At 41.4% G+C, this 23,674-nt stretch overlaps 2 protein-coding genes across 2 annotated transcripts; both read left to right on the top strand.

The window, feature by feature from the left end:
- Window positions 1–6,246: 6,246 nt before the first annotated feature.
- Window positions 6,247–7,559, top strand: LOC109267088 (olfactory receptor 51D1). The gene has a single exon (XM_019449591.2). It carries the CDS (start codon window positions 6,411–6,413, stop codon window positions 7,479–7,481), a length of 1,071 nt encoding a protein of 356 aa, XP_019305136.2. The 5' UTR covers window positions 6,247–6,410; the 3' UTR covers window positions 7,482–7,559.
- Window positions 7,560–22,547: 14,988 nt separating this feature from the next.
- LOC109267087 (olfactory receptor 51E1) lies at window positions 22,548–23,674 on the top strand. Its single transcript, XM_019449589.2, has one exon. The coding sequence runs from the start codon at window positions 22,548–22,550 to the stop codon at window positions 23,499–23,501; it is 954 nt and encodes a 317-aa protein (XP_019305134.2). The 3' UTR covers window positions 23,502–23,674.

Here is a 23,674-nt window from a genome sequence, read left to right as displayed (position 1 = left end):
TAAAAAAAAAAGGAATGTGTAACATCAGTGAGAGCTGAGAAAATCCTGTCTTAAAATAAAAAGATGGCTATAGAAGAAAAGCAATGTGTAAACAATAGCAACTTGTTAGAAATAATGACAATAAAGCAGAGTGTGCAAATTTTGTAGGGAAAGTTTAGTTGGTTTTGTACCAAGAGGGGGAAGAGATAGGAGCATTTTCTTGAATCCCTAAAACTCTGAGGTGTAAATTAAAAGAGAAAAGAAAAGAAAAGAAAAGGAAAGGAAAGAAAAGAAAAGAAAAGGAAAGAAGAGAAAAGAGAAAAGAAAAAAAAAGAGAAAAAGAAAGAAAGAAAGAAAAAGAAAGAAACTGAATAGAAGCAGAGTAGCCATTTCTTTTTGCAACAGTGTTCTGGGTAAATAGCTCAAGTCTATCATGCATAGTTCTTTGTTTTTCAGCAAATGTATAAACTTAGTCAAGAAAAGACAAGAGACATGGAGGGCAAATATAAGCATTCCAGCAGGAAAGAAAGGAGGGGATGGAATAGATGGAATGAACAATAGTCAAGGAAATAACTAGGAAAAAATTTCCATAAGCTAAAGACCCAAGTTTAAAGATGCTTGCTCATTCATAAAATGAAAGATCCATACCTAGATAATTTCAGATGAAATTTCTGAACCCTAAGAAAAATGAAACTATTTGGCATGCATCTAGACAGATATACTTGCAAAGTAATGCTAAATCATAGTGGCTAGCATGTAAGCTCCACAAAAGCATTTACCTGTTCTGTTCACTGATATATTTCCATCAATTAGAAGAGTACGTGTCACATATAAGTAAATATTCATGAATGAATTAGCTGGCATTAAGAAATCAATCTTTACCTGAGGTCATGAAAATATTCTTTTATATTACTTTGGAAAATTTAATTGCTTTGCCTTTTATACTTCTGTTTACAAAAAATTGATATTTGTGAGTGGTACGAGATGAGGGTTCAAGTTTAACTTTTTCCATATGGATATTCAGCAGTTCTGGTACCACTTACTAAAAGTAGCCTCCTTTCCTTGGGGTGCCTGGGTGGCTCAGTCGGTTAAGTGTCAGACTCTTGATTTCTGCTCAAGTCATGATCTCATAGTTGGTAGGATCCAGCTCTGCCCCAGCTCTGTGCTGACAGTTCAGAGTCTGCTTGGGATTCTCTCAGTCTTCCTCTCTGTCTGCCACCCCCACTCCCCCCCCCCCCCCACTTGCATGTGGGCGCTTTCCTCATTGTCACATAGTGCTACCATTGTCATATAACAACTGGCTGTAAATCAGTAGGTGTGCTTCTGGGCTTTTATTTCTAGCATTGGCCCAGTTGTCCATCCTGCACCAGTATCACACTTTCATAATTATTATAGCTTTATAATAAGTCTTGATATTTGATCTATCAAGTTTTCCCATGTTGGCTCTATTTTTTTTAAATGTTTATTTATTTTTGAAAGAGAGACAGAGCACGAGCAGGGGAGGGGAAGAGAGAGAGGGAAACACAGAATCTGAAGCAGGCTTCAGGCTCTGAGCTGTCAGCACAGAGCCTCATGCGGGGCTCGAACCCATGAACCCGTGAGATCATGACCTGAGCTGAGGTTGGGCTCTCAACTGACTGAGCCACCCAGGCACCCCGCATGTTAGTTCTATTCTTTAAGAGTGTTGTGGCTATTTTTAACCATTTATATTTTGCTATAAATTTTTAATTAAACTTATCAGGTTCTGCAAAATGAGCTTTTAGGATATTATTAAGATTGCATTGAATCTGTAGAAAAATTTGGGGAGATAATTAAATTCTTCACATTATTGACTTTTCCTATAAAGGAACATAGGTTCTCCCCCCCCCCCCCCCCCATTTATTTTAGGTCTTCTTCAGTTTCTCTTAAGGATGCTTTCTGGTTTTCTATGTAGAAGGTCCTCTATATCCTTTGTTAGATTTACTCTTAGACATGTGATTTTTCTATGCCATTGTAAATGATTTAAAAAAAATCATGTCTATTTTATAAATAAATACACTGGAATTTTGTCCATTAACCTGTATTCAGCAACCTTTATATACTTATTAATTCTAATTATCTAATTGGTAACCTTTATGTAGTTACTTATTAATTCAAATTACTTACGAATGGATTCTTTTGGATTTTTATACATATACCATCACTAATACACAAATAATGATTAATTATTTTTTCTAAATTTCATATGATATGTTTCTTTTTCTTGCCTTATTACAGGTTGTTAACACAAGAAATCATTTTTATCTTCAGGTAAAACCATGCTTTCTTTCAATGTGAGTATTTGTGGCTCTGTATCAACACATCCATCACTATCTTTTAACAAAAAAACAATGGCATTACTCATTTGCAAATGGAATTTGAATACCTTGGAAACAAGAGAACACTTTCTTACTGGAGAGATTTCCTTGTAGATTTTTCTGCATCTCCTTTGCCTTTACTCCAGTTTAAGCCAAGATAATCTCTTGTCTAGGTGATCGGAATAACTTTTTCACTGATCGGCCCCACTTAAGATCTTTCCTACCAATTACTGTCCATGCTGTGGCTAGTATGATCTTTCAAACATGAGTCAGTCTGTAGCATCTTCTCATTGATGTTAGAATGCCAGGATGAAGTTCATACTCCCCAAACCAGCTCATAAGGACTCCATGAGCCACCTTGGTGCACCTCTCCATCCCCATCTCCAAACACTCTACCTCCATCTTTTGCCTGCTAAGTCCCAGATGCAGTGAAATTATCTCACCACTTCAATGTGTCATGCTTTCTCTCGCCCGTCAGCTTTCATATGTTTTTCTCCATAGTAAGAATACTCATCCCACTCCCTGGTTCTGATGAATTTTTAGCTTCAGGTATCTGTTTAAACATTCTTCCTTAGGAAGACCTTTCCTGACCCTAATCTTGGTGGGACTAATTTTCTCTTTTTTTTTTATTTCACTTAAAGCATTTAACATTATGAGATTATTTTTCATACTCATGATGAGATCTTTTGTCTATTTTTACAGGGGGGATGGGTACTGATGCACATATTTTAAGAGGAGATTTATGGTCCTCTTTCATTCATTCTTAATACCTGTCCTTTTGTTGATGTTAATTCATAATTCTCAACTCTATTTATTACTTCAATTGAGGCATGTTTAATGAGAAGGTCCCTTTAAATTTTTGGTAGCAACAGCAAGGACCAAGCTGCCACAATTTTTGAATGGAGATTTTTCACAGGAACTTTTCAAACATTTTTTCACTTGTTAGAAGAATAAGAATAGTATCTTCCAGAGTAAGATAGACCATGATATGACTTTAAAAATAATAGCATATCCCTATAGTATTGTTCCAGTATTTTTCATAAGAAATAAAGAAAACAAATCAGAAAATTGAAATTCAATGCAAACGGCGTTAAAGGGTCCACCCAACAATGGAGAGCTCTGGCTGAGGATATACTCAAATTCTTGGCTTAGGAGGCCCTAAATGATCTGAACTCTATGAATATTGGGAACATGGAGCTTCTGCACTAACTCCATCACATGTACTTGTGTTCAATCTCTTGTACCTCCAAAATACACATTTAAAAACTCCTTAGAACTATCGATTCTACATGTATTGCCCATTTCAGTCCTTCTCTTCACATGCAAACCTCTTCAAAGAGATGTCTACATCCACTTTCTCCCTTTCCTTTCAACCCACTTACTCCTTACTTGCTGCATTCAAGATTCTCTTCCCACAAGCCTTTCTCAAGGTATCAAGTGAATTTTTTTACTTTCAGTCCTACAGTGCTTGATCTCCCAGCAGCCTTCTGTACTGCTTTCCACTCCTTCTTCCCAATGTATTTTCTTCCTCTGACTGTTGTAGCAGTATCTCAGCCAAATTTCCTCATACTTCATTGGCTCTTCCAGTTGTTTTGAGTAATAATAATGAACACGAACATTCACTGGAGAATTGCTAATATCTCATTTTATTTTTCGTCAAACTGAGGTTAAGCCTAGTTGTACCATGAGCAAATAGTTGGACCCCAGTTTGGACACAAATGTTTCCTGACAGAGCCCCACATTTAAAGAACCACCGTACATTGTCCCATTTCTGGGGGGACAAGTGAGCTATGATTAGTGGATCAAAGAAGAAAGGGTTAGTTTGAAAGGAAAGGAGAGCTAAGATGCAATGGAAGGGGTTCAAATTCAAGACCAAGGAGTTAGGTCCTTGGTCCTTGAAGAGTCATCCTCAGAGCCACAGCCCATCATCTGCGAGGCTGCAGCTTCCCCACCAGACCACGAGGGGGCAGCATCAAGAAGCAAGAGGCTTCACTGTGTGCTCCCCCACCACCCTTGGATAGGGAATTTGGGAGCCTGAGCAAGATTATCAGCGGCTGTGCGCTTTCTGGTGCATGCTGTTGCCTCCGTTCAGTTGCTCCTTTTTTTCCAGCACAGATCATCCCTTCTCTATCCCATGGCACTTGCCTTCTCTTCAGTTTCCTGAGCCTTAGGATAAATGGTAATAGAGCGAAGCTACTTTGGGTAGGAGTTTAGGGCGCAGTTTTCCTTGGCTGCCTGAGTGAAGTGCGGCTTCTTAGGGAGCCCCGAGGAATTCATCCTTCATCATCCCTCACGCTCCCCAGAGCCCCGGAGAAACTATATTTGCGCGGTGGCCTTGGGCGGAGGCACTATTGGTGAGTGAGCCAGAATCAGCCCAGAGCGGGGAGCTAGACCAGGAGATCCAGCCACAATTCATTGCTGGGGGAAGCCGGCCTCTGCTCAGCTTGCTTGGCTGCTTGGAGAGGTCTGTCTGTGCGCTCGCACTTCCCAGATTACAGCGGCCCGGGCTCCCAGACCTTGTTCAGTGATCTACCCAGAGAGGATTTTCTTCAAACACTATGAGGCCCATTCCAAACTTTGTCTATAGCTTGAGCCAGGAAGGAATCCCCGGTTCCAGCCTCCTACACTTCACTGAAGAAACAAGGCAAGGGGAATGAATTTATCCAAGGAAATTATGTGTGTGGGACAAATACATGTGTGGTGGTGGTGATTAGTAATGAAAAAGGAAATTGAGAAGCTGCGCTGTAAAGTGAAGTCAGAGCCACCCAGTAAAGGGCCTTGAATGCAGCCCAAGTGGTTTCAACTTAGAGGGCTATGGGAGCCACCAGTAACTTGCTAGACAGAGCCTGACATGTCTGGTTTTGCTGTTTAGATGGCAGTGATGCAGAAGGTAGATTGAAATATCTGGGTGTAGAGGCAGGGGGGTGAGTTAGAAAGCTCATTTCATAATAAGAGCAGAGTGGATGATATAATGAGGTTGGGAGGGAAGGCGGGTGTATTAAACAAGAGGAGAGGTCATCATAGAGTAGTTGGAAAAGTAAAATCACGTGTGGAGGTAAAAGAAGAAAAATAAAGATGGGAGTAGCTGCCCTGAACTGGATTTGGAAGGGGTTCTATTTGGGACGAGATGAGCGTAAGCCCATAGGCTATCCAAGTAGAAAAATGAGGAGGCAGCAGGTTATAGGGTTGGTTTTCAGGACAGAAGCTTAGCACAGGGTTGTATGTGAGAGAAAGGAAGTTGAGCCTGGTGGTTATGTGATCACCAGGGAGAGGAGTGGCAGAAAGGGGGGATGTGCCTGTGTTCACCCCCTAGCACCAGCAGCAGCATGGACTGCTTTTCTTTCCACGTCTCAGCTGCATCTGGTTTCCGTGTCATACCCCACCCAAGCACAATCTGGGACTGACTGTCATGCAGGTGTCCAGAGATCCTGATGAAAAATTCTGTTCTATTCTTTGTTGGGGGCTGAAAATGATAATCTTTCTTTAGCCCCATCTCCCTACCTCCCAGAACACCAGAACTGCTTTCCACAAATTTCTTTGATTAAAACAAAAATCACCAGGGGAGAAGGGATACTGTCCTTAATCAGATTCCTCGACTTCCTGCCCTGGAAATTCTGATTCTCTGGGCCTGGAGTGAGACATGGGGGATCGTCTTCTCAATAACTGCTTCAGATGAGTCTTTCAGGGAAGTTTGAGAAATGCTCCTCAGGCCTAAACACAAGTCTGTCTCTTGAAGCCAGTACCAGACCGAACCCCTGCTTTCTGCCATAAATCAGACTAGGGTGAGTCTTAAAGGCAACTGCAGGCTAAGCCTCACACTCTGGACCCAAACCAACCGTAACCTCATGTGCACTAGAAGAGCTAGGGTCAGTGTGGAACCTTCTGGGCAGGTCTGCTGTGTTGGAGAAGTAGTTAAGAGCAGTGTCCCAGTCCACAGCTTTGGCTCTGGCAAAGAAGAGCTGTTGCATGTTTTCTGAGTGGGCCGTCACACACTGACACAATGGGATCTCCAGGGAAGTGAGTGTAAAGAGAATCAGAGCACAGAGAGGCTGGAGTTCAGAATTGCAAGTATTTAATCTTCTGTTTGCTACCATCATGACTCCAGTGCCCTTCCTTGTAAGTCCTTTCTCTCCTCTGAGTTATGACTTAATGCTGTTTCTTCTTTTCCCTGATGTAGACCCTGGACCTGGCATGCAGAAGCCTCAGCTCTTGGTTCCTGTCAGGGCCACTCCAAATGGAACTCTGGTCCATCCAGCATACTTCCTGCTGGTGGGAATCCCTGGCCTGGGGCGTGACATACACTTTTGGCTGGCTTTCCCCCTGTGCTTTATGTATGCCATGGCCACCCTGGGAAACCTGGCCATTGTCCTCATCATCCGTGTGGAAAGGCGTCTGCATGAGCCCATGTACCTCTTCCTGGCCATGCTTTCCACTATTGACCTAGTCCTGTCTTCTGTCACCATGCCCAAGATGGCCAGCCTCTTCCTGACAGGCATCCAGGAGATAGGATTCAATGTTTGTCTGGCCCAGATGTTCCTTATCCATGCTCTGTCAGCCATGGAGTCAGCTGTCCTGCTGGCTATGGCTTTTGACCGCTTTGTGGCCATCTGTCATCCACTGCGGCATGCTTCTGTGCTCACAGGGCCTACTGTGGCCAAGATTGGACTAGCTGCCCTGACCAGGGGATTTGTTTTCTTCTTCCCTCTGCCCTTCATCCTGAAGCGGTTGTCATACTGCCAAACACATATGGTCACACACTCCTTCTGTCTGCACCAAGATATTATGAAGTTGTCCTGTTCTGACACCAGGGTCAATGTAGTATATGGACTCTTCATTATCCTCTCAGTCATGGGTGTGGACTCCCTCTTCATTGGCTTCTCCTACGTTCTTATCCTGAAGACTGTGTTGGAGCTGGCTTCTCAGGGGGCAGCACTCAAGGCTTTCAGTACCTGCATCTCCCATCTCTGTGCTGTCCTGGTCTTCTATGTGCCCCTCATTGGGCTCTCAGTGGTGCACAGGCTGGGGGGCCCTACCTCCCTGCTCCATGTGATTATGGCTAATATCTATTTGCTACTACCACCTGTGGTCAACCCTGTTGTCTATGGAGCCAAAACCAAGGAGATCCGTTCACGGGTCCTCCATATGTTCTCACAGGGTGGCAGGTGAGCAGAATAACCTCCTTAGGGCCTTCAATCCCTGCCAAATCTGGAAGGATTAGGATCTTGTTGAATGTCTCCGTGATTGGAGCATCCAATCCATCGGGCTGTCAGCTTCTAGATATCTAACTAGATCTTGGATTCCTGTTTCCAGGAAATGTGTTGGTTCAGAAGTGTGGTTCTGAGGAAGTTTTGTTCAGGCCGAAGAAGCATCCCCAAGCAAAGGGTGCTCCTTGGAAGACTCCGACATTGGCAGGAATGAGTCAGTACTAAGTCATTTGCTGGGGGTAGCCTGTACAAGTGTGACCTTTCTGCTTACATGGTGGTAGAGCCAGAGAGGCAGCAGCCGGCACTGTTAATCAGCTGTGCCCCCAGCAGCAGGCTTTTGTGAAGGAGATTTGAACGTCACACCTCCATGGCTGCCATAGCATCTGACCTTGGACATTTCAACCATGTAAGACCTGTGGTACAGGAACTTAGGTGTTTTCTGCCTCCAGCCTTCAGCTGTATTTAGTTTAATGTTTAATAGTTTAGTGATGTGTAATTGATATACAATAAATGGCACACATTTAAAGTATACAGTTTGAGGGGCATCTGGGTGGCTTAGTTGGTTAAGGTCAGTTAAGTGTCCGACTTCGTTTTGGCTCTTGGTTTCGGCTCAGGTCATGATCTCACAGTTTGTGAGCACAGAGCCTGCTTGGGATTCTCTCTCTCCCTCTCTCTCTGCCCTTCCCCTGCTCACTCTCTCTGTCTCTCTGTCTCTCTCAAAATAAATAAACTTACAAAATTTAAAAAGTGTACAGTTTGATAAGTTTTGACATGTACACACCCATAAAACCACACCACAGTCAAGATAGTGAACATACTCATTACCCCCAAAAGTTTCCTTATACCCCTTTTAAAATCCTTCATTCCCATCTCTCTTGGTCACTCCCTGCTCCAGTTCCCAGGCAACCACTGAAATGCTTTATGCTACATTAGTTTGCATTTTCTAGAGTTTTATATAAATAGAATCATACAATATGTACTCCTTTTCTTGCCTGGCTTATTTTACTCAGCACAATTATTTTGAGATTCATCCATGTTGCAGCATGTATAAGTAACTTAATTCTTTTTACTGCTAGGTAACATTCTATTATATAATTATGCCATAGTTTGTTTATCCATTCACCTGTTGTTGGACATTTAGGATGTTTCCAGAATTGGAAACAAATACAGCTGCTATGAACATATAAGTCTTTGTATGGACATGTGGTTTTTTTTCCCTCCTGTGTAAATATTTAGGAATGAAATGGCTAGATCATACTGGAGGTATATATTTAACTTTTTAACTGCCAAACTGTCTTCCAGAATGGTTGTACCATTTTACATTTCCACTAATAGTGTATGGGACTGATACTTTTTTGGCATCTTAGCCTACATTTGGTGTAGTCTGTATTTTTTATTTTAGCCATTTTAGTAGATCTGTAGTAGTATCTCATTGTGATTCAATTTGTATTACCCTAATAAATAGTGATGTTGGCATCTCTTCATGTGTTTATTTGCCATCTGTAAATCATTGCCACTTTTCCATTGGGTTGTTTGTTTTGTTATTGTTGAGTTTGAATTTTTTAAAATGTATGTTGCATGTAAGTCCTTTATCAGGTATATACTTTACATTTCCCCCAGTCTGTGACTTGTCTTTTACTTCTCTTAAGCATCTTTATAAAACATCAAACATTCTAACTGGTGAAGTCCAGTTTATCAAGTTGTTGTTTCATAGCACACACTTTTTTAAAAAAAGTTTTTAATGCTTATTTATTTTTGGGAGAGAGAGAGAGAGAGAGAGAGAGAGAGAGAGAGAAACAGAGCATGAACAAGGAAAGGCAGAGAGAGAGAGGGAGACACAGAATCCGAAATCCGAAGCAGGCTCCAGGCTCTGAGCAGTCAGCACAGAGCCTGACGCGGGGCTCCAACCCATGAACTGAGAGATCAGGACCTGAGCCAAAGTTGGATGCTTAACCTACTGAGCCACCCAGGTGCCCCTCATAGCACACACTTCTGATGTCATATCTAAAAACTCATCACCACAGTCACACATACACAAAAAACATTATTCTTTTTCCCCCTAGAAGCATTATAGTTTTAGGTTTTACGTTTAGCTCTGTGATCTATTTTGTGTTAGCTTTTGTATATAGTGTAGAAAATCATTTATCTATATATGTGTGGGGTCTAATTCTGGACTGATTCATTGGCCTATTTTTCTATTTTTATGTCAATACCACATTGTTTTGACTACTGCAGCTTTATAAGAAATCTTGTAATCAGTATTGTCAATGCTTTCCCCTTTGTTCCTTATTTTCAAAGGTGGTCTTTCATGGGAATTTTAGCAGCAGTTTAAACATTTATATAAAATAGTCTTTTAGAATTTTGATTTGAATTGTACTGCATTAATATAGGTCAATTTAGAGAGAATTAACATTGTTAATTAGTGTCTTCTAACTCATGAACAAAGTATATATCTTCAGTTTTAGGGTCTTTGGTTTCTTTCAGAAATGTTTTGTAGTTTTCATTGTACAGATTTATCATGTCTTTCACCAAATTTATCTGTATTTTATATTTTGATGCTATTATAAATGGTATTTTTTAGTTAAAATTTATGGTCATCCATTATGTTAGTATAGAGAACTGTAACTGATTTCTTTATATTAACCCTGAATCTTGCACTTTGCTAAACTCAATCATTTCTACAAGTTTTTTTGTATATTTCATTAGATTTTTCTACATAGATGATCATGTTGTTTGTGAATAAAGACAGTTTTACCTCTTTCATTTCAATTTGCATACATTTACTTAATCTGTTTGTTATTGTATTGATAAGAAATGACAGGACATTGTGACTACAGGTGATACCTATCCTGTGATCTTGGGGGGAAAATATCTAGTTTTTTACTATTAAGTATGTTCTATCAATTCTTGAGAGAGATATTGAAATATTTAGCTATAATTTTATATTTGTCTATTTATTCATGTAATTATATCACTTTTGCTTCAAATATTTTGAAATTTTCTTAACAGGTACCTAAATATTTAGCATTTTTAAATTTCTTCTTAATGAATTAATCTTTTATCATTATGAAGTGGCCTTCTTTATTTGTGGTAATATACGTTACTCTGAAATGTACATTGTCTGATGTTAATAAAGCCATTTTAGCTTTCTTGTGATTAGTGTAATCATGGTATATATTTTTCCCCATTCATTACTTTTCATCTATTTGTGTCCTTTTGTTTGGAGTGCCTTGTCGACAGCATATTGTCAGATCTTACATTTTTATCTGATTTGATGACATCTGTATTTTACTTATGGTATCCCATTTTCTCTTTGTACCATCTGTTTTCCCCCCTTTTGCTTTTCTTTCTTTTTGATTAACTGAATACTTTCAGTGGTTCTGTTTTATCTCCTTTTATTGTTTATTAGCTGTCACTGTTTTGTTATTTTAATGGTGCTTTAGCATTTATAATATATCTTATCACAGCCTACTTTCATTTAACCATTCAATGTGTAGAAGAAGAATTTTACAATACTGTATTCCCATTCGTCTCCTCCCAAACTTTGTGCTGTTTTTGTACATTTTGCTTTTATTTATTTTATAAATCCAACAGAAAATTATTTAGTTTTGTTAACAGTCAATTATCTTCAAAGAGGTTTGAATAGTAAGAAAACAACTTTATGTATTTACCCATGTTGTTACAATTTTCACCAGTCTGCATTTCTCCCTGTAGATGCCCATTATTTCTATTTGGTATTATTTTTCTCTGCTTGAAGAGTTTCTTTTTCTTTGTTTTTCTTTTTTTAATGTTTATTAATTTTTGAGAGAGAGAGAGAGGCAGAGTGCAAGCAGGGGAGGGGCAGAGACAGAGGGAGACACAGAATCCGAAGCAGGCTCCAGGCTCTGAGCTGTCAGCACAGAGCCTGATGAGGGGCTCGAACTTCTGAACTGTGAGATTGTGAACTGAGCTGGAGTCGGATCCTTAACTGACTGAGCCACCCAGGCACTCCGAAGAATTTATCATATAACTTGTAATGTGGTCTGCTGATAATGAATTATTTCAGCTTTTTTATACTTAAAGCATCTTTATCTTGAGCTTCTTGCATCTGTGAATTTATAGTTGCATCAAATTTGGAAAACTTTTGGCTGCTATTTTTTGTAATCCCTCCCCCTCCCCACACCAAGGACTCCAATTACATATAATTTGGCCACTTGAAATTGTCCCATTGCTTAATGAGTCTGTGTTTGTTTTTTATTTACTTATTTTAAAGTTTTTTTTAACATTTATTTATTTTTGAGAAACAGACAAACAGAGCATGAGTGGGGGAGGGGCAGAGAGAGAGGGAGACACACAATCTGAAGCAGGTTCCGGTCTCTGAGCTGTCAGCACAGAGCCCATCGCGGGGCTCGAACCCATGAACAATGAGATCATAATCTTATGACCTGAGCTGAAATCTGATGCTTAACTGACTGAGCCACACAGGTGCCCCTGTATTTGTTTTTTAAATATTATTTTTTTATCTGTGTTTCATTTTGAATAGTTTCTAATGCTATGTCTTCAAGTTTACTAATCATTTCTTCCACAGTATACCCTCATCCAGTGAGTTTCACATCTCATACATTGTAGTTTTTATCCCTAGAAGTGTGATTTCAATTGTAAAAAAATATTTTTCATGTTTCTACTTAAATTTGTAATCCATTTAATGCAGTTCTAATTATCATCTTAATGTCTTCATTGTATAGTTCTAATATCTGTTTCAGTTCTGGATCAGTTTAATTATTCTCTTCATTTTGGGTCATTTTTCTTCTTTGCATGTCTGGTAATTTGATCACCTGTGAGACATTGCAAATTTTTCTTTGGTGCTACATATTTTTGTAGCCCGGTAGGTATTCTTATGCTTTGTTCAGGCAATCAGTCAAGTTACTTGTACATAGTTTGATCATTTGGGTCTTGCTTTAAAGATTTGTTAAGTGGGACTAGAGCAGTGCTCAGTCTGAGGTTCATTATTCTCCACTACTGAGAAAAGGTCCTGTTGCATTCTGTATGCAGTGCCCTGTGAATCTTGAAGTTTTTCAGTCTGGCTGGTGGAAACAGTCACTGTCCTTGACTCTGTGTAAGTACTGGATAGTCCTACCTTTAATATTTTCAGGGAGCTCTTTCCCCATCTTTAGGTAGCTTGCTCACCTGCATGTGTTGATCAGTACCTCAGTTGAAGGAAGACCCTCTACATCTCTAGACTTCTCTCTCTGTGTAGCTCTTTCATCTTTGATACTTTCTCTTCCAGTCTAGCTGGCTTGATCTTCCTGAACTCTTTGCCTCCATTTCCTTAACTTAGGGTGTCCTCTGGACTCTGCCTAGGTTCTCCTCCCCTGTGCTGCAATGAAGCTTTTTTAGGGCAGTAAGCTGGGGAAACCCCCGGGTTTCACCTTACTTGTTTCCCATGTCTCAGGGCTTACTCTCCTTCATGGCCTGATGCTTACTGTCTTGTAAGCCATTGTGTACGTATATCATCCATTTCTTGGTTCCTTCAGGTGGATGTTGCTTCTTGATACTCCATTTTGGCCAGAGTATGGATGTATATATATTTTAAGTCTTCACATAGTCAAAGTTTGGGACGTTGAGGAAAACAGCAAAGATAGTTCAAGGGGGATGGCAGTGAGTGTCAGGCTACAGATTCCACAGGGCACCTGGAGCTCTTGTCATCACTAGTTTTGATGTGGTTCAAGATGGAATGGCCTGATTTAACATAGTCTGTTTTTGCATAGTTTGAGTTAGCATGCTCTGTGTTGTAAATTTAACACAGTGGTGTAAAGCTGATAAGTAGAAAACAAGGAGAAACTAGCTAAAATTCACTTTGCTTTATTTATAGACTTAAAAAAAATTTTTTTTTATTTGAGTATAGTTGACATACAATGTTTAATTAGTTTCAGGTATACAACATGGTGATTCAGCATCTCTATGTTGTGCTGTTCTTACCACAAATGTAGCTATCATCTGTCACCATGCACCACTATTACATCATTGGCTATATTTCCTGTGTCATACCTTTTGTTCCCGTGACTTTTAAAAAACTTATTTAAATATTCAAGGTATTTAGTTTCACATTAAAATTGTTCTCTAGTTTTATAAATGTTCTCTCACTATTTTTTGCCCTTAATAGAGAAACAAGATGGCATTGGTATTATATGGCTGGTGTTGGAGATAGGGGAGGTTTAAGGAAATCACATCTTATTTCCTCAGCCAGAGATTCAGAAACCCAAAGCCAGGGAGTGCAAGATAGTATGGTCCCCAGGGATCCATGTTATGAGTTAGCTAGACACAGGGTGCAGAGCCTGTTAGACAAAGAAAATGTAGCTTTGGGGAAAGGTAGATGGGTCCATTGGGATCCAGACTTAGCAAGGACCCAAGCAGGGGCCACCAATGGGAAGAAGGCATCGTACAGAGAAAGCTTCAAGAAGAAAAGGAGCTCATACTTAATCATGGGACCTCACTGAAAGCTTATTCTGCTTTTCCTCTGGCTGAGTTTGATGAGCCTGGGAAGAAAGAGAAAAACCCCTCACAAAGGTCATGGCCACACAAATGAATTTCTTCTAGCCTTCCCTTACTCATCCCCCTGTCTAACTTTTCACTGGGAACTGGCCAATAGCCCAGCTGGCACAGGGCCCATCTGGGGAGGACTCTAGAGACCCTGTCTACCCACTGCCCCTCCTTCCCCATACCCTGAGGTACACTTTCCCAGGACACAGAAGCCAAGAAGGACACCAGACCTACAGTTGGCTACTGAGAGGTACCTGCTCAAAGACCCTCTGGGAAGCACTCCCTCCACCAGAAGGGAGAAGCAGAAGGAGGGAGGAGGTAAGACAGAGAATAAATACCCAACCAGGGAGGCCCAAAGGAGAGGGTGGAGACAGAGAGTGGCAGCCTCTTCAGGAAGAGGACTAGAGGAAAAGACACACGTTCCTTCAGTGCGTTGAGGTGAGTGTAGGAGACCAGGGGATATGTGCAGGTGTGTGGGTTTCTTGTAGTTGGGGATTTCCCATTAGATTTTCCAAGTGAAGGAGAAACCAGGCTGTGATGAAATGAAGTATGGGGGTGGAGCCAGGAAGAATAAAGGAGGCTCCTGACTCAAAGGACAGTGTTAGCAGTTTCTATGTGAGGTGAAGGGAAGCATGGACAGTGTTAGCTGCTGCCTGTGGGTAATTTTCAGGTACTATAAAAAGTGATCAGTTTACTGGGGTCCCCATTTAGATCCTGGCAGGAGCTGTCCTAAATGAAGGTGAATGAAGAACAGACTGGGTTGGGACTGGGTTAGAGTTCAACTGGGGTCTGTCCATGTATTCACAGGACCAGTCCTAGTTTGTTAGTGTGGTTGAAGTTCAGTTTGTGTTGGGGGTAGGGGCTCATTCTGTACTCTGCATCAGAAGTCAGAGTATGGCTGATACAGAGTGTGGCTGATATTGGGACTTCAAGATCCTCCTAGGGCTCTGGTCTTGACTCTGTGTGTGCCTAGGGGCAGGGTCCAGTCTTTATTCCATTTAAAAAGTGGATTACTGTCTACACTGTGACTTCCCCTGCCTTGCACTCTGTTCCCTGGCCCCACTGAACCACGTGCAGCTTTCCTAACAAGGTATGTACTCCTTCTCTCTGGGTCTTCGAATTTGTCAGTATGCACTTTTAACGACAAATTAGGTCCAATTTGTTGCTTTAGTTCCCCCAGCCCCCTCAATTAAATCAAAGCCCTTTGCCATATCCTGCAAGCCCCTCCGTGATCTGGCCCCTGCCCTCCTCTCTGACCTCACTTTCCAAAATTCTCCTGAGCTCTCAGTACTCTGGCCATGCTGACTTTCTTTCTGATCTGTGAACCACCAGAATAGAAGACCTTTTCCTTTTGTTGCCTCATCTGCTCTTTCCCTAGATGTCAGAATGTCTGGCATGTTCCTATCATACAGCTCTCAGCTCATACATCATCACCTCAGAGAGGCTTCCAGTGACCTGCATCTCAAATATGGGTTCCTCTCCCCTGTCCTTTTCTATCTTATCACTCTATTTTATCTTTAGTGTACTTATCTTTATCTGATATGTTCTTGCTTATTTGTTATTGCCCTCCTAGTGTATGAGCTCCCTGAAAACAGCCATCTTTTCTCTTTTATCTGCTGTTTTATCTCTGAATGCTGCTGTCCCCATATTCCCAACCCTGCCTGGTTAACCATGACTGGCCCCTCAAGTCTTGGCTCACAGGTTACCTCCTCAGGGAAGCTCTCTGAACCTGAAAATTTGGTAAGCTACTGTCTGCTTTGCTCCCAGGCTCTTGTACTTACCCCTATCCTAGCATTTATCACAACTTGTGATAGCTGCATAATTTGTCTCCATTTCTCCCCACCCCTGCATTGTTTACTGTGTGCCTTGTTTACTCTGTGTCTCATTATCTCCAGTGTTTAGTGCAGATTCTGGTACCTGGTAGTCAGTCAGTCAGTCAATCAGTAATTACTGAAAAAACATGAGTGTACCAATCAAAGTCCCAGATCAGGCTTTTTCACTGCACCATGTTTCCCTGTGTGTAGGCAACAAAGTAGTTCTGCTGGACACTGATTACCAGGTCAAGCTTTGCAGCTCTGTGGGACTTTTAGAGACTCTGATCCTACTTGGGAAGGGGAGGGGCAGGGCCCTGAATCCCTGGAGCTCTGTTTGGGGGTGATTTTGGAGGCCCACGCTGCCTCTAGTGAATAGAACAGAGCTGGGAGCCTCACTCTACTTTTTTTGAATTAGAAAAATGAGAAAGTGCAAAGTCTATTCTCATTTTGACCCTTCTAAAATGAATGTTGGACACTACAAAGGTTCATCTGCTTTATCAAATCCAAAAGAGGTAGGGGGACAGAAGATAAGGATGACCTGAGGTAGAAGTGATTCTGGGGCTACCACACACATGGAGGATTAAGGAAGAAACCCCCCCTCCTGAACTGAGTGATGAGCTCCTGCAGTTCTTGCCCACCGCAGCATTGCCCTGAAGTTTGCCTTTTCTCTCTGGGCCTGAGAGTAGGATCCAGAGGCCCCCAGGTGTTCTGGGCTCCCTCTAAGGACATTATCTTCCAGATGTTCCTGCAGAGGCTGGCAAGGGCACCTGAGGCCCCAACACCGCTGCTCTAAGCATGGAGCATTGTATGTGTTTATCCCCAACAATGGTAATGACCATGAAACCCTTCTCCCATTCCCTGTTTGTTCCCCTTCCTTGCTGCACCTAAGTCGGAAGAGCTGGTCAGGTTTCCTGAGTCCTGGAGAGGGCCTCTAGACTCACAGGTCCTCAAAGTGTGGATTTCTTGGAGATAGCATTAAAATGGACCTTATAAACCATTGGTCCATTCCTTTTTTTTTTTTTTCTAAATATTTATTTTTGAGAGAGGGAGCACGTGAGTGCGCACAAGTGGGCGAGGGGCAGAGAGAGAGGGGAACAGAAGATTCAAAGCGGGCTTAATGCTGACAGCAGAGAGCCCGATGTGGGGTTCAAACTCATGAATCACAAGATCATGACCTGAGCTGAAGTCAGACACTTAACCCGTAAGTCTCTAATAAACTATCAGCATCCTTATCAGTCAAATAGGATTAATAATACAGGTTAATGAGAGGCTCTAATCATATAAGAAGGGTAGAGGATAAAGTTTTTAAATCTCCATTGTAGGGACTGCCCAAAGTCACAGCCAGAGGAGTTGGGGCTAAAAGGAGAATGCCCAAGTCTTAGTCCGGGAGGGTCCTCTTTACAGCCCTTTTAAGTTCCCTTCCAAGGGTCTACCTGGGTAAGGTATCCTACTTACCAAGCCCTTCTACCCTGCCTCTCAGGTAGATTTTATTGCTTTCAGAAAGTGCAACAACAATTAAGGGCAGCCTAGAATAGGGGAAAATGTACAGACCTTGGTATTGGTCCAGCTATTAGTCCAGTTCTGCTTTACCAGTCAGCTATTAAACCCTGGGAGCACTTTTTAATCCTGTGGGACTTCAGTTTTCTCAGATATATATAAAGATACATAGAATTCCTATCATGTAGAATTTTCTTAGGTTAGAGATAATATTTTTACAGCATCCAGCATTTGGTAGGATCTCAGTGATTTCTATTTTTATCATAAAAAGCAATAAAATCAGTTTTGGGAGTGACCTCATTGTTGTTCTCTTGGCTCAGAAGAAATAGAGCTCATGGCCCCTGGTCTACCTCCCTGACTGCTTTTCCATGTGTTTCTGAGAAGGAGGATGTTCAGAGAGGTCTGGGAAGAGTGTGAGGGTGGGCTGGTCATGGGGGCTGAGCTGGCACTGGGGGACAGAGTCCTGGAGGCCAGGGGGAGGGAATGAGGAGAATTGGAGACTTCAAAGTGTATTTCTCCTCTGTGTAGTTGTGGCTTCTGCTCCCTCCATCCTCAAGAAAGGGCCAAGATGTCCTTCACAGTTCTCCAACGCGCGCCTGCGACTTGCTGAGATAGTGTGACTTTTTCTTTTTCAAAGAAAGTCCCAAGCCTATTCCCTGGGGTTAGGAAAAGGAAAGAAAAAATACTTTCTTTGTTTATTTTTTCTTGAGTGTGTTTTACTTTCAAACTAGAGTGATTTAGTTCCTATTTCCCCCAGAGTTCCAAATATTTTCTGAGTACATGCAAATGGTTCTAATTACCAACAGCCACTCAGACCAGATGACATCTGTTCCCTCTGCCTGCCTCCTGGCAGGACTGTGGGAGATTGGGATGCTTCAGTGCTTGGGCCTTCTGGCTGGTCTCCCTACCATCCCTTCCTTTTTCTCTTGCTGAAGTTTCTGTGGCCCAGCGTGATATTTTCCCCAGCAGTAGCTGCCCACTTTATACTGCTGAGGCATCTCTCTCCCAGACAGCTGAGTCTTCTCCTTGTCTGATGTCTCCACATCAGTGCTTATCCTTTGCCGTTGAGAGAGATGGGCTGCTAGCTACTGTGTATGTGTGTATGAGTATGTGCCTGAGGTGGAGTGGTGATTTAGGTGACAAATGGGGAAAATGAAAAGTTTTTGGGAACTGTATGTTTTCAGGAACCTTGTTTCCCATTTTAATGGAAAAAATTTAAAAGTGCTTCACATATTGTGATATAGGTTTTACAGCACCCTTTGACATGCCTTATCTCATAATTTTGCAGCAGCGCTGTAAGGTTGTTACTGTCCTCCGCTTATTTTGAGCTGAGACTTGCATTTCTAGCCCCAGATTTGACCCTTAGAGGTAATAGGTTGGAATATGCCAATCCAATGATTATTTCCTAATGTTTCCTAAGGTGGAACATGGTGATCCTGTTCTACCATGTCTGTTCATGTGAAATTTTTGGATGCTATAGATATCTGGCCTCCTGGAGTAGCAGAGCTTTCTTGCTGATGTCTCCAGAGGGGGCATCCTAGGGCACCCTGTCTCTCGGGCATAAACTGTGCTGCATGTCTACTTTGCATTTATGTAGAGCCAAGGCTGTGCACCTGCTTTGTTCTCCATGTATCCTTTCATGCCCTCTGCTTCCCTGGGTAATAAAGGCCTTTTCTGTTTGACTGTAAAGATTCTTGTTCTAAAATTAGGACTACCCTGCACTGACCTTCCAAATATTCTTTCATTCTTCTCCAAAATCTATAGTTCATACAACGGGCAGTCCTTCCTACCTCCTTGCCTGTGCTATCCTCATTAGATGTCTATTGAGGGATTCTTCTTTTGATAAAACTCACTTTCATTTTCAATAAATGTTAACTGCATACTAATTAATAAATATGGTATGGTCCCTGCCATTCAGGAATCCATAATTCAGGCAAAATAAATATAGAAATAATTATAGTTCAAGACTGTAAATGCATGAAAAGAGACCTAAATAAAGTTCTTTGGGAACACAGGGCAGGAAGCATTTAATTCTACTCAGGGGTAGAAGTTAGCAAACAGCATAGGAGGGAGACAGTAAACCAGGATGTGAAAGATGAATAAGATTTTCTCAGTGGGAAGTCCAGGAAGGGGATCTGGGAAGATCTTGACAAAGGAATGAGAAGCAAACAAGAGAAAAAGACACAGAAGCATGGGAATCAGTGCCACCTTCATGAAACAACATGCATTCTAATATGGCTGGAGCACAGGGGTCATGGTCAGCAGTGACGGGAGAAAAACCTAGGGCAAATGCTGGAAGATAGACTTTTTGCCACAATCTAACAGTTGAGTCTTTTTTCTAGAATTAATTTGGAACTTTGAGAGGTATTTTTTTAAGCAATAGATAGCTGATTTCATTTGGTGGGAAGATTGTTGGGATTGTGCAGATGAAGAAGGTGGCACTGGAGACATGGCAGTCAGAATAGAGCCTCTGAGCTTGTGTGGCTGTTCAGGCCACCCCACAGAAAAAAAGGAAACACTGTAAGAAAACGGTTAACAATGATAGATGTAATTATTTGCACCTTTACTTTGTGTCAGGCATTGTGTTAAACGCTTTATACTCATTGTTTCATTTAATACTCACACTGACCTCTATTAGGCAGTCACTATTATCCTCATTTTACAGATGGGGAAACTGAGGCTTATAAAGGTTAAATGATTTGCCCAGATGGCATAGCTAATGAAGATATCCACCAGGATTTGAATCCAGGACTGAGTTCAAAGCTTTTGATTTTTGGACAGGGAGAGTTGAATATGCCTGAGAGACAGGTGATTCCTTTCAGTAAGACTTTAGAATTATGAATCTGGATCACAAAAGACAATTCAAGCTTGCTAAACAGATTTTGGAATCAATAGTTTTATGTGACAAATAGATTTATTGAAGGGGATGGGATGGCCAGGGTAGAGGGTATAGAACAAGAGGGGAACTAAGGATAAAATTCTGAGAGCATTATTATCTAGAAATATGCATAAGGGTCAAGCAGAGGAGTCTGCAGGTCCAGAAAGGAGACTAAGAACAGATGATCAGAGAAAGATAAGGAGCAGTAGGAGGAGGAGGGAGAGTTTTAAGGAGAGAACTGCTCATAGTGTCATAGGTTAGAGAGGTCAGTACAGAGGATTTCAGACACTGATGACTTTGGCTTCTTTGCCTGATTTTCTAGGCTAAATATGGCTCCTTATACCTTTTCCCTCCAGCAGTTGGAATTAATCTTTCAAAAACCCATGCTCTCAGTGTTTTGCTCTCTGTCTGGTGTGAAGGAACCCCTGTGGGATAGTTCAATGGTGAAACAAAGATTATTGACGCATTCTGAACCCAGTGAATGGTGTAAGTCCTTCCTGATGCTGGCCATGCACTCTTCTTTACAGTCAACTGCTGTCTGGTGACTTGTCTTAGTATTTCACTTCTTTTCAGGACTGATTTTAGAGGTGAGATTAGTGATTAGTCTGGGCTTTGAGTTACAAATGGCTCACACTCACCTGCTCTCTGGTAACCCCCATTCCAGTTTCAAGATCTTAGGAATCTAACCTTTTCTTTTTTCCTCCCAAGATAAAACTATCTTAAATATATCCTAGCAATAAGTGGCACTATTTCCATTATGGGAAGAGGAGATAGCTAGTTTCCAGATTATAGCCAAGCATATTTTCATATATATAACAAGTGTAAATTTATATAATCTAGTAAGTCATAGAAGCACATGAATATTTGTGGATGGAAAAAAGGAACGGATGAAGGAAGTTAGTTAACTCTCTAATTGTTTCAACAGAGAGATAAGATCTGAGAAAACTCATCTGACATTTCCCATCTCAACAATCTCTAGTTATAGTCATCACTTTTGTAGCCAAATTTGGGGATAGCAACCCCCTGCTATAGGATTGATTATTTCTGCAGTGCTTCTAATGCCATCATCATCTTTCAGGTTTAGTCTTCTGTGTCAGTCCCTCTCTTTTAAGCTTGGTGGGTCCCCTAGACACAGAGCTTGAGATGGTAATTCTTGTTTAAGTGATGTATTGACAAACTACTGTCCTGAGAAGAGGGGTGAGACAGGCAGGATAGACAAGGGAGAGAAAGCTAAGCAAGGCTGTGGTCTCAGCAAAGTCTGGTTGCTCAGAAAGCTCTGAAGTACTCATTGCATCACAGCTTAGGTCCCACCTGGAGGCAAGGCGACTAGCTCTTTGCACCTTTATGTCAGGCAGTCATTGACCTCTAGATGTGTCCTGGGGTTGAGGGGGCCGAGTATAGCATAACTTCTGGGTGAAGTGCCTCTCATTTGATCAAGGATAATTTTCTGGAGAAAGGGAGAACTGTGAGCCTTTAGTACTCCACACCCACTGCAAATATAGGTGCATTGGTTTGGTGGAGGGGATCTGAGTGATATACCAGTGGCATCCACTACAGCTATTGTTCCTTTTATGATACAAACTGGATAGTCTGGACAATGTAAGACTCTGGATGGACATTGGACAGGAGTAAAGTATAGAGTCAGAGTTTAGAATGAAGTTAGTTTGTCAGTTTTTAAAACTGGATTAGGGATTATCATAATAAAATAGGTATTATTAAGTTTTAGATCAAGTTTGAAATAGCTTCCAGAATTAAGCATTAGATTAATGTTAAAGTCTGAGTAAAGGTTAGAATGAGAGACATCATTAGGATTAGTGCTAAGATTAGGTTACCATGTTGATTTGTGTTAGTATTGCTATATTTGGATTATAATTAGTTTTAAAGATAGCCTAATGATAGAATTACAGTTGGTACTGAACATAGGGGAGCATAAGAGTAGGACAGGGTAGAGGAAATTATGGGACAACATAAAAATATCATCTAAGTCTGTATAGTCAGTTAATAGCCTATTTTTTGTGAACTAAATGATGTAAAATATGCTTAGAATTTTTGTTTTAGTATTTTACTTGTTTTCAGGATTGAATATAGAGGTGGGATTAGTAATTAGGACTGGGCCTTGAGTTACAAATAGTGGTTAGATTGAGTTTAGAATAGAATCAGAGTTTGGATAGGCAATGAAATTAGAGTTAGATAAGAGAATAGGACATCAGGGTGGAGGGAAGGAAGCATGGTTTTGGGATCCTGGAGTATCTGACAATGGCTTATTTATGTATTCCAGCCTGTACCTGCTTGGCACTGGTTGAGGCTCCTCTTCTTCACTATGGTGGACCCCAATGGCAGTGAATCTAGTGCCACATATTTCATTCTAATAGGCCTTCCAGGCTTGGAAAAAGCTCAGTTCTGGTTGGCCTTCCCATTATGCTCCCTCTACCTTATTGCTGTGCTAGGTAACCTGACAGTCATCTGCATTGTGCGGACTGAGCACAGACTACATGAACCCATGTATATTTTTCTTTGCATGCTTTCTGGCCTTGACATACTTATCTCTACTTCATCTATGCCCAGAATGATGGCCATCTTCTGGTTCAATTCCACTACCATCCAGTTTGATGCTTGTCTTCTACAGATGTTTGCCATCCACTCCTTATCTGGCATGGAGTCCACTGTACTGCTGGCCATGGCCTTTGACCGCTATGTGGCCATTTGTCACCCACTACGCCATGCCACTGTGCTAACATTGCCTCGTGTTACCAAGATTGGCATGGCTGCTGTGGTACGGGGTACTTCACTTATGGCACCCCTGCCTATCTTCATCAAATGGCTGCCTTTCTGCCGCTCCAACATTCTTTCCCATTCCTACTGCCTACACCAAGATGTCATGAAGCTGGCTTGTGCTGACATCCGTGTCAATATCATCTATGGCCTCATTGTCATCATCTCTGCCATTGGCCTGGACTCACTTCTCATCTCCTTGTCATATCTGCTTATCCTCAAGACTGTGTTGGGCTTGACACGTGAAGCCCAGGCAAAGGCATTTGGCACTTGTGTCTCTCATGTGTGTGCTGTTTTCATATTCTATGTACCTTTCATTGGGTTATCTATGGTACACCGCTTTGGGAAGCGGCATGACTCCCTCTTGCCCGTCATTATGGCCAACACCTACTTGCTTGTTCCTCCTGTGCTCAACCCTATTGTTTATGGAGTGAAGACAAAGGAGATCCGGCAGCGTATCCTTCGTCTTTTCCATGTGACCACCCATACTTCAGATCCCTAGGTGTCAGTGAAAATTTCTTTTCCTCTCAAATTTTTTCAATTCAGATTTTAATATCAACATTTTGGAAGACATTATTAGGAAAAAAAACCTTCCCTAATAGAAACACAACTGATACCTTCAAACAGGAAATTGGTTGGAGAATCTCTGTATGGATAGGGGCAGCAGAACCATAC

The sequence above is a fragment of the Panthera pardus genome, unplaced genomic scaffold (assembly GCF_024362965.1).
Source record: "Panthera pardus isolate Hobbes unplaced genomic scaffold, ASM2436296v1 HiC_scaffold_12, whole genome shotgun sequence".
Taxonomy (NCBI): domain Eukaryota; kingdom Metazoa; phylum Chordata; class Mammalia; order Carnivora; family Felidae; genus Panthera; species Panthera pardus.
The sequence above is the reverse complement of the archived record's forward strand: the minus strand, read 5'-3'. Positions and strand labels throughout refer to the sequence as shown.

What these genes read in the sequence shown, in the direction of transcription:
- LOC109267088 (XM_019449591.2), top strand. Translation starts at nt 6,411, where the DNA reads ATGACTCCAGTGCCCTTCCTTGTAAGTCCTTTCTCTCCTCTGAGTTAT.
- LOC109267087 (XM_019449589.2), top strand. Translation starts at nt 22,548, where the DNA reads ATGGTGGACCCCAATGGCAGTGAATCTAGTGCCACATATTTCATTCTA.